The following is a 13,122-nucleotide window of genomic DNA, read 5'->3' as shown; positions in this document are numbered from 1 at the left end:
CGGTGGGCTTCCAAGACCTCTCGGAGCCTGGCCAGGTGGGCCCAGGTATCCTGGTGGAAGGTCAGGACGTCGTCAAGGTATGACTGGAGGTTGGCTGTGCCTAGTGGGTTTAGGACCCCTGCAATGAACCTGGAATAGACAGACGGTGCCGTAGCCAGGCCAAAGGGCATCCTTTTCCATTGATACAAGCCCCTGGGGGTGGTGAAGGCGGTGCAGGGCCGGCTGTCCTCGGACACACGGATGGTGTAGTATGCGGCCACCGCGTCTAAAGCACTGTAGACACGGTGCCCGCCAGCTCGTTCCACCAACTGCTGGATCCTAGGCAGGGGGTAGCTGTCCAGTTCCAGACACTTGTTGAGGGCTCTGTAGTCGACGGCCCAGCGGGTGCTCCCGTCCTTCTTCTTGATGGGCACCAGGGGGCTGCTCCAGGCGGAGTCTGACGGCTCTATAACTCCCTCCTGTAGCCAGGTGTCCAGTTGTTTCTCCAGTTCAGCCTCTTGCCGCGGGTTCAGATCCCTAAATCTCTGGCGGATCGGCTGGGTCCCTGGCTTGAGGCGCAGCTGCAACTCAACCACATCTGTGCAGCCGGGGGTAGAATTGGAGAAGACGTCCCTGTATTCTGACAACATAGTCCAGACCTCCTTCTTGAGCAAGGGGTCCTTGCGTAGGAACTCATTGTCTTCCATCTCCAGGGCCTCCCACAACTCCTGCATTTCTATAGGCTCAGCAGGTTCTTGGAACGAGTGGAGACGCGGGGGAGGCGTATCAGAGACCTCTAGAATGTCAGGTTTGACCAGCTCCCCTGCCACTGGGAGGCCAGCATCCAGCAAGAGGGGCATCTCCCCTTCATTGACCACCAGTACTCTAAACACAGTGGCAGAGCCAGGCCTGTGGGCATACAGGCCCTCTGGAATAACAAGATCCTCCCCAAACCTCTGTTCTGGGGCAGCTAGTTGGATGGCATCCTTGGTGCGATGGCCTACTAGCTCAACAGGGACCGCCATGACCCCGCGGCCAGGCAGGACCACCCGCTTGGCTGTGCGGAGCTGGGGTGGCTGGCCATCAGTTGGGGTGACAGCGCTTAGCCTATACGTGGCTGGTGCGGGGTCAGCTTTGGCTCCGGGACCCACCGGCCGCGACTTGACGGGCTCGGCTTCTGGAGGGGCTGACGTGTCGGAGCCAGGTGTGGCTCCGAGGGCGTCCGGCCACGATTTGACGGGCTCGGCGCTGGGAGAGGCCAAAGTGCTGGGTCCAGCTTTGGCTCCGTGGGCGTCCGGCCGCGACTTGACGGGCACGGCGCCGGGAGAGGCTGAGGCCTGAGAGTTGAGTGTGGCTCCGGGTACATCAGACCGCGACTTGACGGGTCTGGACTCGGGCTTGGCTGGTGGACTGGCTGGAGGTCCCAGGTAGAGGGGGCCAGGTGGACACGGCTGGCCGTTGATAAAGGTGTCGGCGGAGAAGATTGGTTCTGGAGGGCTGGCAATCTCAGGAAACGTTGTTGGCAGGCTCTCCCTCGGCACCTTGGGCACTGGGGGCAACCCCATGGCTAGCAGGTTAGCTCCCTTGTGTGCGTTGAGCTCAGCGTCCACCCAGTGTGTGCCTTTCTCAACCACACGCGGCTGCTCAGGCAGGGGGCCTGGCAGAGGCCCCTCATAACTTAGCTCTCTCTCGGCTGTCTCCCGGTCAATGGGGACGCCACGGAGTGGGATAAACTCCCCACGCACCCACAAGCAAGGTGGTTGCATGTCGAAACAGAGCCTAGTTCCGAACTCCTTGAGAAAATACCCTCCTAGGTTCAGAGGGTGTGAGAGGTTCCGGACCACAGTCACGTGGTATAGATGGAGTATAAGAGTGTGTGAGACTGCCATATATAACTCTTTTAACTTTCCTATTACCTGGAGGGGCTGGCCTTCCTCATTAGCAGTCAGGATTTGGGTGTTGTCCGGAATCAACATGCGTTGCACGCCCATCGCGTGCATGAGGTGCTCAGAAATTACAGCAGACCCTGGTACACGGTTGCCAGAATCAACCTGTACATGCTGGGCAGGGTCAGGGGTAGGAAACCTCACCCTGACATGGCAGGGGAAGTGGAGGTCCTGCCCTTGAGACAAGGGGGCCTCTCGTTCGGCTGGGGTTGGCAGAAACTTTGGTGGTGGCCGAACCGCAGCTATGGTGGTATCGCTTACCATGGTGGCTTAGACTGTAGCTTCGAATCACTAGAGCTTATTAATTATCACTGGGTCAACAATTTTATATTTATTTTTATCACTTGGTTGACATTTATACACACTTATGTGTTGTTATCACTAGGAGCTCTAGGTGTGATTCTGGAAGCACTGGCAGCAGGGAATGTCCGTCCTGCAAGGTTCAGAGGGGTGACGGCGGTAGGGAATGACCCGTCCTACAGCGCCGCTGGTTCGAATCCCGAAAATGGCGGCAGGGAATGGCCCGTCCTGCAGCGCCTCGGGTTCGAATCCTGGGAGGCAGCGGCAGGGAATGTCCCGTCCTGCCGTGCCTGTGGCTCAAAATCTGCTATCCGTCGCAGTGGTAGGGCTTACTTGTGTGCTGAAGCTTCGCAGCCACACATTGCCTTCTTAGGGAGACCAGCACCCAGCTGTCTGTCTCGTAGGTTTGGCCTGGGTGTCCTGGGGCTTGTCCCAGCTACACTTGCCAATTTAGACTCAGTTCTGTAGCAGTCTGAGCTAAATTATCCGATTGCCGTGGCTGCGCACCTAGCGCTACTCCTACACGACACGGAAAAAGCGTCTTAACTGGCGCTTTTAGCAGGCTAAATCTGCTTGCCGTAGGCCAGAGGCCCACATATTGCGTTCAAAATGATGGAAATTCGACCTAAAAAGGCCGTCTCACGGGTCAGTTGGCGGCTGATTGTCCCCTTACTTGCCAAAGGGTCCAATCAGAGGTAGAATAGGCTAGTTTCTGTAAGGCTCGATTGAAACACGCTGACACCAAGTTCTGGTAAGCCGAGCGTTCTCGGCCCACAGGGTAACGAGTTCGGATTCAACGAGCCCTAGCCTTTAATTATTCTACCAAAATAAACAAGCAGGATTCAAACATACAGAAATGATATATTTAAACTGAATAATATTTACAAGTTATGTTTACTATATATATACAACAGATTATAACAATGGTTAGGTTTGAAGGGGGTGTGGGGCACTAGGGCTTAGCTCCCGACGGTAGACAGGCTGTGGGGGCAGCGGTGGTAAAAGGGGAGGCAACGCCTCCCGGTTATATAAGCGCGTGAGGGACGCGTGATAGTTGCATGTTTGAGTCCCCTCCCCACATTTAGGCAGGCCAGTTTGACCGCTGGGTGCGGGGTCAACAGCGGTCATGAGATAGATGGTGATATAATAAGATTAGTGCAGGGGGTTTGTTATCATAAGTCACAGCGAAGCAACTCTGTAAACGGCCTGTCCGTCTGGGTGTCGTATTACCACAATATATCTAAAATATAATGAGGCACCTGTAGAATCATACTGCAGAGCTAAAAATACAAATAAGACCCCAAATAACTTTTTGGGGGGATTTTACCCCCCCCCCCCCCCCCCACTAGTTTTTTTCAATGTCATTTTTTTGCAGGTAAGATAGAGAGCTGTGACTTCATGACTTTTTAAGTTTAGTAATTATATGTCATCAAGAGCTGATTTTATAAAGATATCTGGTCTGTGTCGGTTGTAGTGTCCGGTCAAAGTCAGTTAGGTGGAACCAAAATTAGAATAAATTCTAAATAAATCTTAATTTCTACATTATTACTTTTTTTTTATAAGATAGAGATCAAAAATTTTTCTGAGAAAAGTGGTGGTTCTATTACAGCTAGAGACATACAGGGTGGGGCAAATAAGACCGGACAAACTTTAAACGGCCATAGCGCCAAAACTACTTGACCAATCAGGACGTTTGACCCCACTATAAAAAGCTTAGGTAATTACCTTTAAGCATAAAAAAATCTTTGGACGAAGATGGGCTCGTACTCCGAGCTGGCCGCGCTTATGTTCAACAAGGCAGATTCAAAATGCGCCGGTGGAATAATATGGATTCTCGACTAGGGCCCACTAATTCGGATCTCAGCCCATCTGTAGATGAGGTAGAGTTATGCAACTTGCTGGGGATACTGTTAAATACATAAATAAGACACTAGAAAAGACTAGAGCTCTCTATCTAAAGTGGCTTGGCTGTAGTACTCCGGCAAAGTGAAACGTGGCAGATTTTAAGATGTCAAAAATTGTGTGAAATCGCGAAAATTTCTCGGTTCTCGACGTTAGAGACCCATATGGAACTTAAAAACTCATTTTAGACTATGGATTGCGCTGACAACCCTAGCTGAATCTTTATGCCATTTCCGAAAGGTATAGAACGTCGTTCCAGCTCAACTGTGGTCCAAATAAGAGCCTCCGTGTCAAAGGGTAGCGTTAAAGTTGCGTGAATTTGGATCCTGCGGTTACTCACGTTCCTAAGGAAATGGGGCCTCCCAGCAACCCGATCTTAATTCAATGAACTTTTTGGCCTGGGGCTACTTTGAAGCATGCACCAATAGACGTGCCTATACAACAAAGACCTCCCTCATTGCCACCACCAAGGAGAAATTCGCCAGCTTGGACAGGGACATGGTGACCAGGGCCTGCTGGCGGTTCAGGGGGTGGGTGAAGGCGGTGATTGAGGCTGGCAGCGATTTTATTGAATAATCTAATAGTCATATACCTATTTTGCTTGCCAGATTTTAAAATTCAATAAAATCTTTAAAATTGACGATTTTATGTTCATTTGTTTAGAAGTTAGAATTTGTCCGGTCTTATTTGCCCCACCCTGTATATTTTTTTGGTAAATCCTTGAGCAATAATGAACTTCCGAGAATAGTAAGGTCAAGCTGTTTGAACACTCCTAGACTGAGTTTCTATTTCCCATCAGTAATTTTGCTGTTTATAAGCTGCCAGTTGTCGAACAGCTCTAAACCAGCCAAATTTTATATGTAGTCTTTTTATTGTGATCATTCCTAAAAAATATATATACTTATATATTATCCTATTTATCTTATTTTTGAAATAATGATTCCTGAGAAAACAAAGTACAACAAGGATGACAACATCCATAAAAGCGAAGCTCTGAAACGGTAGGACTAACAAACATTAACACTTGTAGAGTGTCAGAACTAATTAAATCAGTTTATAAAGTCGAAAAAAGTTTAAGATTTGTTAAAAACTGCTGAAATACAGGTCACGCCAGGCTACAATTGAGTAAAGATAAAAGTGCAGAGTTCTGGAATCTATGTATGGTGAAATTGGACAAAACTATGAGGATTCCAGGTAAAACCAAAATATTTCAGCGGGGTCTTTTTTAGAAAATTATATTTAAAAATTTCAAGTTCAATTTTCACCCCCTAGGAGTTGCCGCATAATCATGACAAGAAATAGAAAGATTATTTATTTAAAATTTTATTTAGTTTAGTTCTTCATAAAACCACTCCTGAAGAGAGTTAATTTATGTCCCTTTTTATCAGTTGCTTTGCTAAGGTCACAGAAATTCAGCCTTAAATAAATCATATATAGTGAGGTTTTATGAAAGACGTTTGAGACTCCTGCGTTTGTCCTGGAACCTTCAAATCATATATTACAGTATTGACTCAATATAATTGCTAGAAATTCACCAAAATAAAATATTGATATTTCCAGTATACCTTTAAGTCTGATTAATATCCGTTGGATTAGAACCGGCCATACTGAAAAGTGATTTTTAACATCATATTACAGAAAATTTTCTAATAAAAGTACAAAAAAAAATATTGAAATTTATACCAGTTTTATTACCCAAAGTTTCATTAGTGTAAAACAAAATTGATTTTAAACAGAATGTTTTGCACTATCAATATAGTTAGTTAAATTTAAAATGAACGAATCGTTTGCAGTTTGTGTAGCTATTTTTTAATCCTAACCTAATCATTTAAAATTCTAAAATTTTCATTGGTATTTATTTGGTCTTTTTACTGAACCCTTTATTTATATTTTGAAAGATCATTAAATCCTCCAGTTTTGCCGGTTGGGTGTAAAACTAGCAGTTAAAAATATTGACGGTGACATTTCATAAACTTTCATACTTCACTAGCGGGAACTTTGACAAAGTAACCTCAGGAAATTTATTTAAGGAAAGTAGCTTTTTAAGGAAAGTAGCCTCCATTGTTAATAAAGGTCATGGCCGCAGCACTTAGCCCCCTAGCCTTCCTATCCTAGCTTATAATTTAATCTAAACCAACTATTATAAAAAATATTAAAAATTGCAAAAACAATATTATAAATTGTAAAAAAATGGAAAAAATATACCAACAAATTTTTAAAATCCACGAAATTCTAAACCACCAATGTATTTCCTTAGGAGGCTACTTTGTCCAAATCCTCACTAGCAGCTCTAAGAGTATTAAATTCGTCTCTACATTTATAGTTGTAAAATTTATTCATATTATATACATATCTTTAACATTAAAACCTATGTTAAGTCATTAAAGTTTTTTTTTTACATACAAATTTTAAAAAGTTTTGTAAATTATAAATTTTTAACATATAACAATTTTTATTTACATTTAAGTATTTTTTTTGTAGATTTAACTCCAAACTGACTTCATATCAACACCAGAAATATTCCACAACCTAGAAATAAAATAAAATTTTTTCTCGTATTCATTCGAATCCGGTGGATAGGAACCGGTTCTCATCCATACGAAAAAACTATGTCTATTATCTTATTATAAACCGCTTTCTACGAATATAAAAATGTACAATCATAAGATTAAAACCAGTTTCTTTAGTTCGTGCCTCCGGCACCGCGGGGCTAAAAATACTGGTTTTAACCTTATAATTGTACATTTTATATCCGCGGAAAGCGGTTTATAATACGATGAAGAAATAACTATTAAACTTTTTAAAAAAATCTAATTAAATAGTTACTCAAGAAACATTCAGTCCGATTACACCAATTGGAACTTGAATTGTTTTATAGCTATTATAGGTTTCATTTAAAAAAAAACACGAAAATTGATCAGAAATTTGCGTAAATTTTGTACTTGTTAGAGTCATTTCTATTTTCAGATTTTTTAGAGAAGCTATCAGAAATTTACCTTTTATCTTGAAATTGAGAACTGGCATTATCAACAGGCGAGCAGCTGTCCTCATTTCTGGCACTTGCTGCCTGCCAATGGTCTGCCACCACGTGGTAGGAGGAGCCGCCGCCGGTCAGTTCAGGTATAGAGTTGGAGAGGGTGTGTGTGGAGTGGAGTGTCCCCTGCCCCCCATCCTCCTCATTGTCATTGTGGGATAGCACCCACTTCAGTGTTCTTTGTGCCTTCATCTAAATACAAATATTTTGTTAAATCACAAAACCTTTCAAGTAAAAAATTAAGCAAAACTGAACAAATTGAAAAAAATTTAAGATCATTCGGGTTTTTTTTTGGGGGGGGGGGGGGGAGGGGGCAAATCTTTGTAGCAAATACCTTTTTATTTTAGATTTATTTCCATGGATATATATAACTTTATTTGCGATAAAAAAAAAATATCGCATTTACTCTAAAACAACGCCTAAATAAAACAAAGCTTAACCAGAAAGAACCATACTAAAGGGTATGCAAAAAAATGCGGACATTTTTTAAATTCAAATTGCGCGGCTTGTGTCAATAGTAGAAAAAGGTTACGCATACCGTTAGAACCACTAAGAAGTCTATTTATTTTTTGGAAATATAAGAAAGATTCCTCTGCTATGTATATTTAGGGAGCTAGGTGTTAAAATGTCCCAACTGACGTAAACCTTTACTTGAGAGTATGTATATAACTAAAATTTAGAGAAAATATTTTGCAAAAATAGATGCGTACATTTTTAAATTTCAAATTGCGCGGATTGTGTTAACAGTAGTTACGCATACCGTTAGAACCGCTATGAACTGTATTTTTTTTGGAAATTTAAGAACGGTTCCTGTGCTACAAATAATCTAGGAGCTAGGGTGTAAAATGCAGGAATAGGTATAACCAACAAGCAAAATAAATCTAAAATAATATTTGGGGGGCAAATGGAGATGTCAATTTTACGATGTGTTGCCCCCCCAATGACAGCTGAAAAACACCTATAGGTTCAGTGATTTTTTCTGAAATAATTTTGTTATTGGTAGAAGCTGGGTAAAATGTCCCAAAATATACTCACAAGTAAAGTTTTAAGTCAGATGGGACATTTTAATATGTAGCTCCTAAATCATACGTAGCAAAGGAATCATTCTTATATTTCCAAAAAAATAACTTATTCAGTTTAAATTGCGTTTGAAAGCATAAAATAATAGCGGGAAAAAATTAAACTATTGTAAGTAATACAGATGCTCAGCTGTGATTGGTTGTTCAGCGGACTTAGCGTAGACTCAGGCTTCTGATTGGCTGGAAATCCTAGAGGCTGGCATTCTCACGCTACAGTACGCTCAATACATAGCAAAATAAACTGAATTTTTTAATGATTTTTATTATAAAGAAAAGTGTTTTTATTGTATAGACGTTATCAGTTACTGGTATCCTAAGTTTCTGCCAAAAATAACCTTATAATTTTCTTTCTAGGCGACGTATTTTAATAATGAAAATTCTATTATTAGCAATCAAAAACTTTCAAAATTTTTATTGTACTAAAATGTTATTTTGAATGTCTATAACTTTTGTTTTTGAAGCTGGAGGCTTCAAATTTTGGGTATTGAGTCTACTTGTGGCAGTCTTTCAGCAGTTAAACGGTATATTTCTTGCATGGTTTCTTTAACACAAGCCGCGCAATTTGAATTTTAAAAATGTCCGCATTTTTTTGCACACCCTTTAGTTTATAGGATTCACCACTATACACAAACAGACAACCTGTTATTTTAAACAGCAGCGTAACGCCCTAATAGTAACACTCCCCTGATACATCTGTGCACGACATTGTATTTGTTCAGTATAGCTTAGAAACAGATTAATATCCGGTGGATAAGAACCTGTTCTTAACTACCGAAAAAATGCCTTAATATCCAGTTTTCTAAAAATATAAAAATGTAAAATCATAGTAAAACCAGTTTTCTTAGCTTGTCCCTCAAACATCTTGGGGCTAACAAAACAAGTCATAATCCTATACATTTTTATATCCGCGGAAAACTGTTTATAATAAGAGAAACAACTATACCTGATTTGGATTATGTTCTGGGTACAGCAGTAGTCTTGGCTTTATGCTATCTTTCTGTAAAAAATTTATATATAAAAAGAAATTCAATAAAGACTAAATACATTAGGCCTAGCAAGGAAAAAGGTAGCTTAGAAAATATGTAAAGGAGGGGGGGGGGGGGGGGGGTTAGTGCAACTATTTTGTAATCAATGAGTAAATGGCACTTAGAATTCGAATTTTGATCTGACATTTTGCACGAGTAATCCTTGGTAGGTCCATTTTCACTAAATAGAACAAAAGATGGCTCAGCCGTTTTTCCCTATTTTCAGGGCAAATTAATCATTACGTAGGAATCCACTTTTTAAAACATATTTTTTGTTCAATTAATGTTAAATTATAGCAATAACTATTTTTTTTAAATTTCTAGTACCAACAGCTACCGGCTAGAACATTTTGATAAAGTTTTGGAGCTGCAAAGAGTATTTTGGAGATATGTTTTGTAACTAATTTGCCCTTAACCTGCCAGCCACTACTTTTCCAACTTTTTGTTCAATTTAGGGAAAATAGACCTACCAAGCATTACTCATGCAAATTTCAGATGGAAATTCGAATTCTAAGTGCCATTTACTCATTGATAAGAGATGGTTGCATTAAAACCCACATTATAAAAAAAATATTACCATATCCTATTATATAAAGTAGTGAGGTTTTTTCGTCTATAGCTTGAGATTCTGATAACTACTAAACTATTTAAGGAAAGCTTCACATAGGTCCTGAGACGATATTACGTTAATTGATTAAGGTTTGCTTTTAGGCCATTTTCCTACTTTCCTAACTACATCAAATACAGAGCTCCTAGAAGCTATAAGTGCAGCCGCTAGTTAATATATATAGAGTAGCTGCGCATTAATGATTATTACCTTTTCACAGCTACCATCCTGTACACTGCTTGGATACTGACCAAACCTGAAAAAAAAAGAATTAAAGTTATCTTAAATACAAAAGAAAAGTGTTAAAATACATGTCTGTAAAATCTCGTAAATTCTGTAGAGCTTTACAGCTATTTCACGAGGTTAAGGGCATAGACGTCCTAAAAGAAACTCTCCCTCAAGAAAAAATTATTAAATTAAATGTTTTAGAAATACTTTAAATGTAAGTATGTCCTTAAACAATATTCTGTATTTAAGCAGTTTTTCAGCAGATTTACTTAAAATTTTGTTTCGTTCGACTTTTCTACATTTATATTCTGATTATTCAGTTCTGACACTATACTATAGTTTGTCCTAACGTTTCAGATTTTCGCTTTTATGGAGGTTTTCATCCTTGTTCTTATTATCATTTCTAAGACATAAATAGGTATATCTTAATCAGCTTCGCCACCAATGCACATAATAGTCCTTGTTTAAAAGAAGTTTTTGTCCAAACAATTACCTGGAGTTTAAGTCTTGAACCGAAATTCTTTCCGGATTAAAATAAGTTGAAATAGCAGAGATATCTCCAACATTTGTGTCATACACAAGGGTGTTAAAATCTACAGGCCCGCGGTGCAAATGGTTTAAAATCTAAAATAATAAACAATGAAAATTATGTGAAAACATTTTTTCAGTATGGCTTCAAAGCCAATAAACATCAAACTGGATTATAAAATTTTCTCTTCCAAAAAAATCATGTATAGCATCATATTGACAATTTTCCACGAATAATAAGTTAAAATCATAAAAATAAGTCAGTTTTGTTAGCCTGGGTTATGGCCACTCGTGGTCAAAAAACTGGTTTAGATCTTTTAATTTATTTGTATTAAAAGCTGTGGAAGGCTGTCAATAATAAGATACAATAAATTACTATAAGAGAGTTTTTAACCATTGGTTTAAAAATAAGCTAGGATAGAAAGATATTGCGAGTAGGGTTAAAGATACAACAAATTTATTCCGTGTGAAATAACTGAACATTCTTGTGGTTGAATGTTTGCATTGAACCACTTGAAGGAAAATATAACTGGGATTTTCTTCTGGTTCCAGGATTAGAGATAGCCTCTGGTTCAACAGAAATATTACCTGGGATTTTCTCCTGCTCCAAGGAACAGAGGTAGCCTCTGGTTCAACGGGAATATTACCTGGAATTTTCTCCTGGTTCGAAAGGAATATTACCTGGGACTTTCTCCTGGTCCATGGGACAGAAGTGGCCTCTGGTTCAACGGGAATAAGGTCACCCTGTGTAATCAGCATCTTCAATCTAATAAATTACATGGTGTTAGAAAGGAGACTGAAAATTATGCATAGATGTATTAATAAATAACAAGTCAAACAAATATTATAAACATTGAAAGGGGAAAAGATGTAGAAAAAGAAAGGAGGATTTAATTTATAGTCTTAATATCTCTGCTAGAAAACTATAAAACTACAAAAAAAAATTACAAAAAGTGCAGTTAGTCTCTTGTATAAATGTATATTTGGCACTCCTTAAAGCATATAATGTCAAATCAGTACCCCATTATTAGATTGAAAGGACTCAGTGAGTCAATCAGCGAGGAAAGCGGTTAGAGTTGAGCTACGCATCAAAAAGCGAATTTGTGCTATTGTAATAATTTAACAAAATTATATCTAAATCCCTACTCTTCAAATTGGACTAAAAAGAATTTCAAAAACATATCCGGCCAGATCATTGGTTAAAACATGTCAACATTTTAGTAGAAAACAGCTATAAAAAAAATTCTTTAATTAAGCAAGCTTTAAGATTTTTTAAAAAAATTTGTCACAAATATTAAAAAACGAAATATTAAATATTCTGTTAAAATTTCTCTTTAGAAAATGGACAGTTTTTTAGGTATAATCTAAATAAAGTTTAATTTTTTGCAATTAAGAGAAACGCAAAAACCAAATTATGAAAATATTTTAAGGTAACTAATGATTCGCAAATAACAGAAGCTAAAATACAGATACTAAATGGTTAATAATGTTTTCTCAGAAAAAGAGTCGAAGTCTGAACTTTATAGGCATTTATCAAGAATGGAATCATATGGAAATAACGAAGCACAAAAAAATAATGGAAATAAAAACAAACAAAAGCGAATTCAACATTAATAAACAATTATAATAGATAAAATAATGAAACCTTTCATGCGTTTCTTCATGAATTCTAAAAGGATTTAGCATCATAGACGAACCAAGCAAATTAAGCTAATTTTCTAAGGAATCTTTACAATAAAATGACAAAAGTGAAATATGGATTAGCTCCACAAATCCAACACTAAGATAGGTATACACATAAATAAAATACGCAATGTAAAACATAGCACACAAAATATTACATCTTATAAATTAAATCAATTCAAATTGAAACTAAAGGAACTTAACAAATAACTTTCCCACAAAGACGAACAATTGTAAGTGTAAAGTAGCTTTGTAAATTAAAAACTTACCCAAAATATGATGAAACTAGGCAACAAACAGAACACTCAAACACCTTACTGGTGAATAACTTTTAAATTACTGATGAATATTTTGTAAACAATAACTTTAGGGGTAATAAATCATTTTTTGGGGGGAGAAAGGGGGAGAGGAATTTTAGAATTATTAATTGATTATTTTTTATTTTAATTATTTTTATCTAAAGCATAGAAAAAACTTCGTCAGTAATTTAAACATAAACAATATTCCTAAAATGATTAATTGTTGTACATACTGTCATAATCTCTTAGCGAGCTTTTTTTATAATTGAAATTAAATCATAATTCTTAGTGAAAAAATTACAGTCAATTATTCTTCTATAAAAGTTAAAGGATGTTTGTCTGTGTGTCTGTCCGATTAACCGATATGGTTCTTCTTTACAATGTAGCTTTTCATAGATCCTGGAAAGTTTTAAAACTTTTTTGAGGGAAGGGTACAACCACCTTCTGAAGAGAAATCGCCCCGAGATAAAAAAAAATGACCCCACCAAATTTTTATACTTTAATCTAAAATT

At 38.6% G+C, this 13,122-nt stretch overlaps 1 protein-coding gene across 1 annotated transcript; it reads right to left on the bottom strand.

The window, feature by feature from the left end:
• Window positions 1-6,443: 6,443 nt before the first annotated feature.
• LOC145319687 (uncharacterized) lies at window positions 6,444-12,790 on the bottom strand. Its single transcript, XM_080161972.1, has 7 exons — window positions 12,581-12,790; window positions 11,310-11,394; window positions 10,594-10,724; window positions 10,083-10,128; window positions 9,184-9,237; window positions 7,124-7,353; window positions 6,444-6,656 (listed from the first exon to the last, which is right to left on the bottom strand). Exons 2-7 carry the CDS (start codon window positions 11,385-11,387, stop codon window positions 6,611-6,613), a joined length of 585 nt encoding a protein of 194 aa, XP_080018098.1. The 5' UTR covers window positions 11,388-11,394; window positions 12,581-12,790; the 3' UTR covers window positions 6,444-6,610.
• Between the last annotated feature and the right edge of the window lie 332 nt (window positions 12,791-13,122).

Source organism: Acartia tonsa, chromosome 5 (genome assembly GCF_053477335.1).
Source record: "Acartia tonsa isolate MP-2025a chromosome 5, ASM5347733v1, whole genome shotgun sequence".
Classification (NCBI taxonomy): Eukaryota; Metazoa; Arthropoda; class Copepoda; order Calanoida; family Acartiidae; genus Acartia; species Acartia tonsa.
Note: the sequence above shows the minus strand (reverse complement) of the source record. Positions and strands in the feature narration are given on the sequence as shown.

Bases quoted from the DNA above. Each gene is read 5' to 3' on its own strand.
- LOC145319687 (XM_080161972.1), bottom strand. From the start codon at position 11,387: ATGCTGATTACACAGGGTGACCTTATTCCCGTTGAACCAGAGGCCACT. The intron at 7,354-9,183 runs GTATAGTTGTTT...ATTTGTATTTAG, and splicing joins CAGAACATAATCCAAATCAG to ATGAAGGCACAAAGAACACT. The intron at 6,657-7,123 runs GTAAATTTCTGA...TTTTATTTCTAG, and splicing joins TCTCAATTTCAAGATAAAAG to GTTGTGGAATATTTCTGGTG.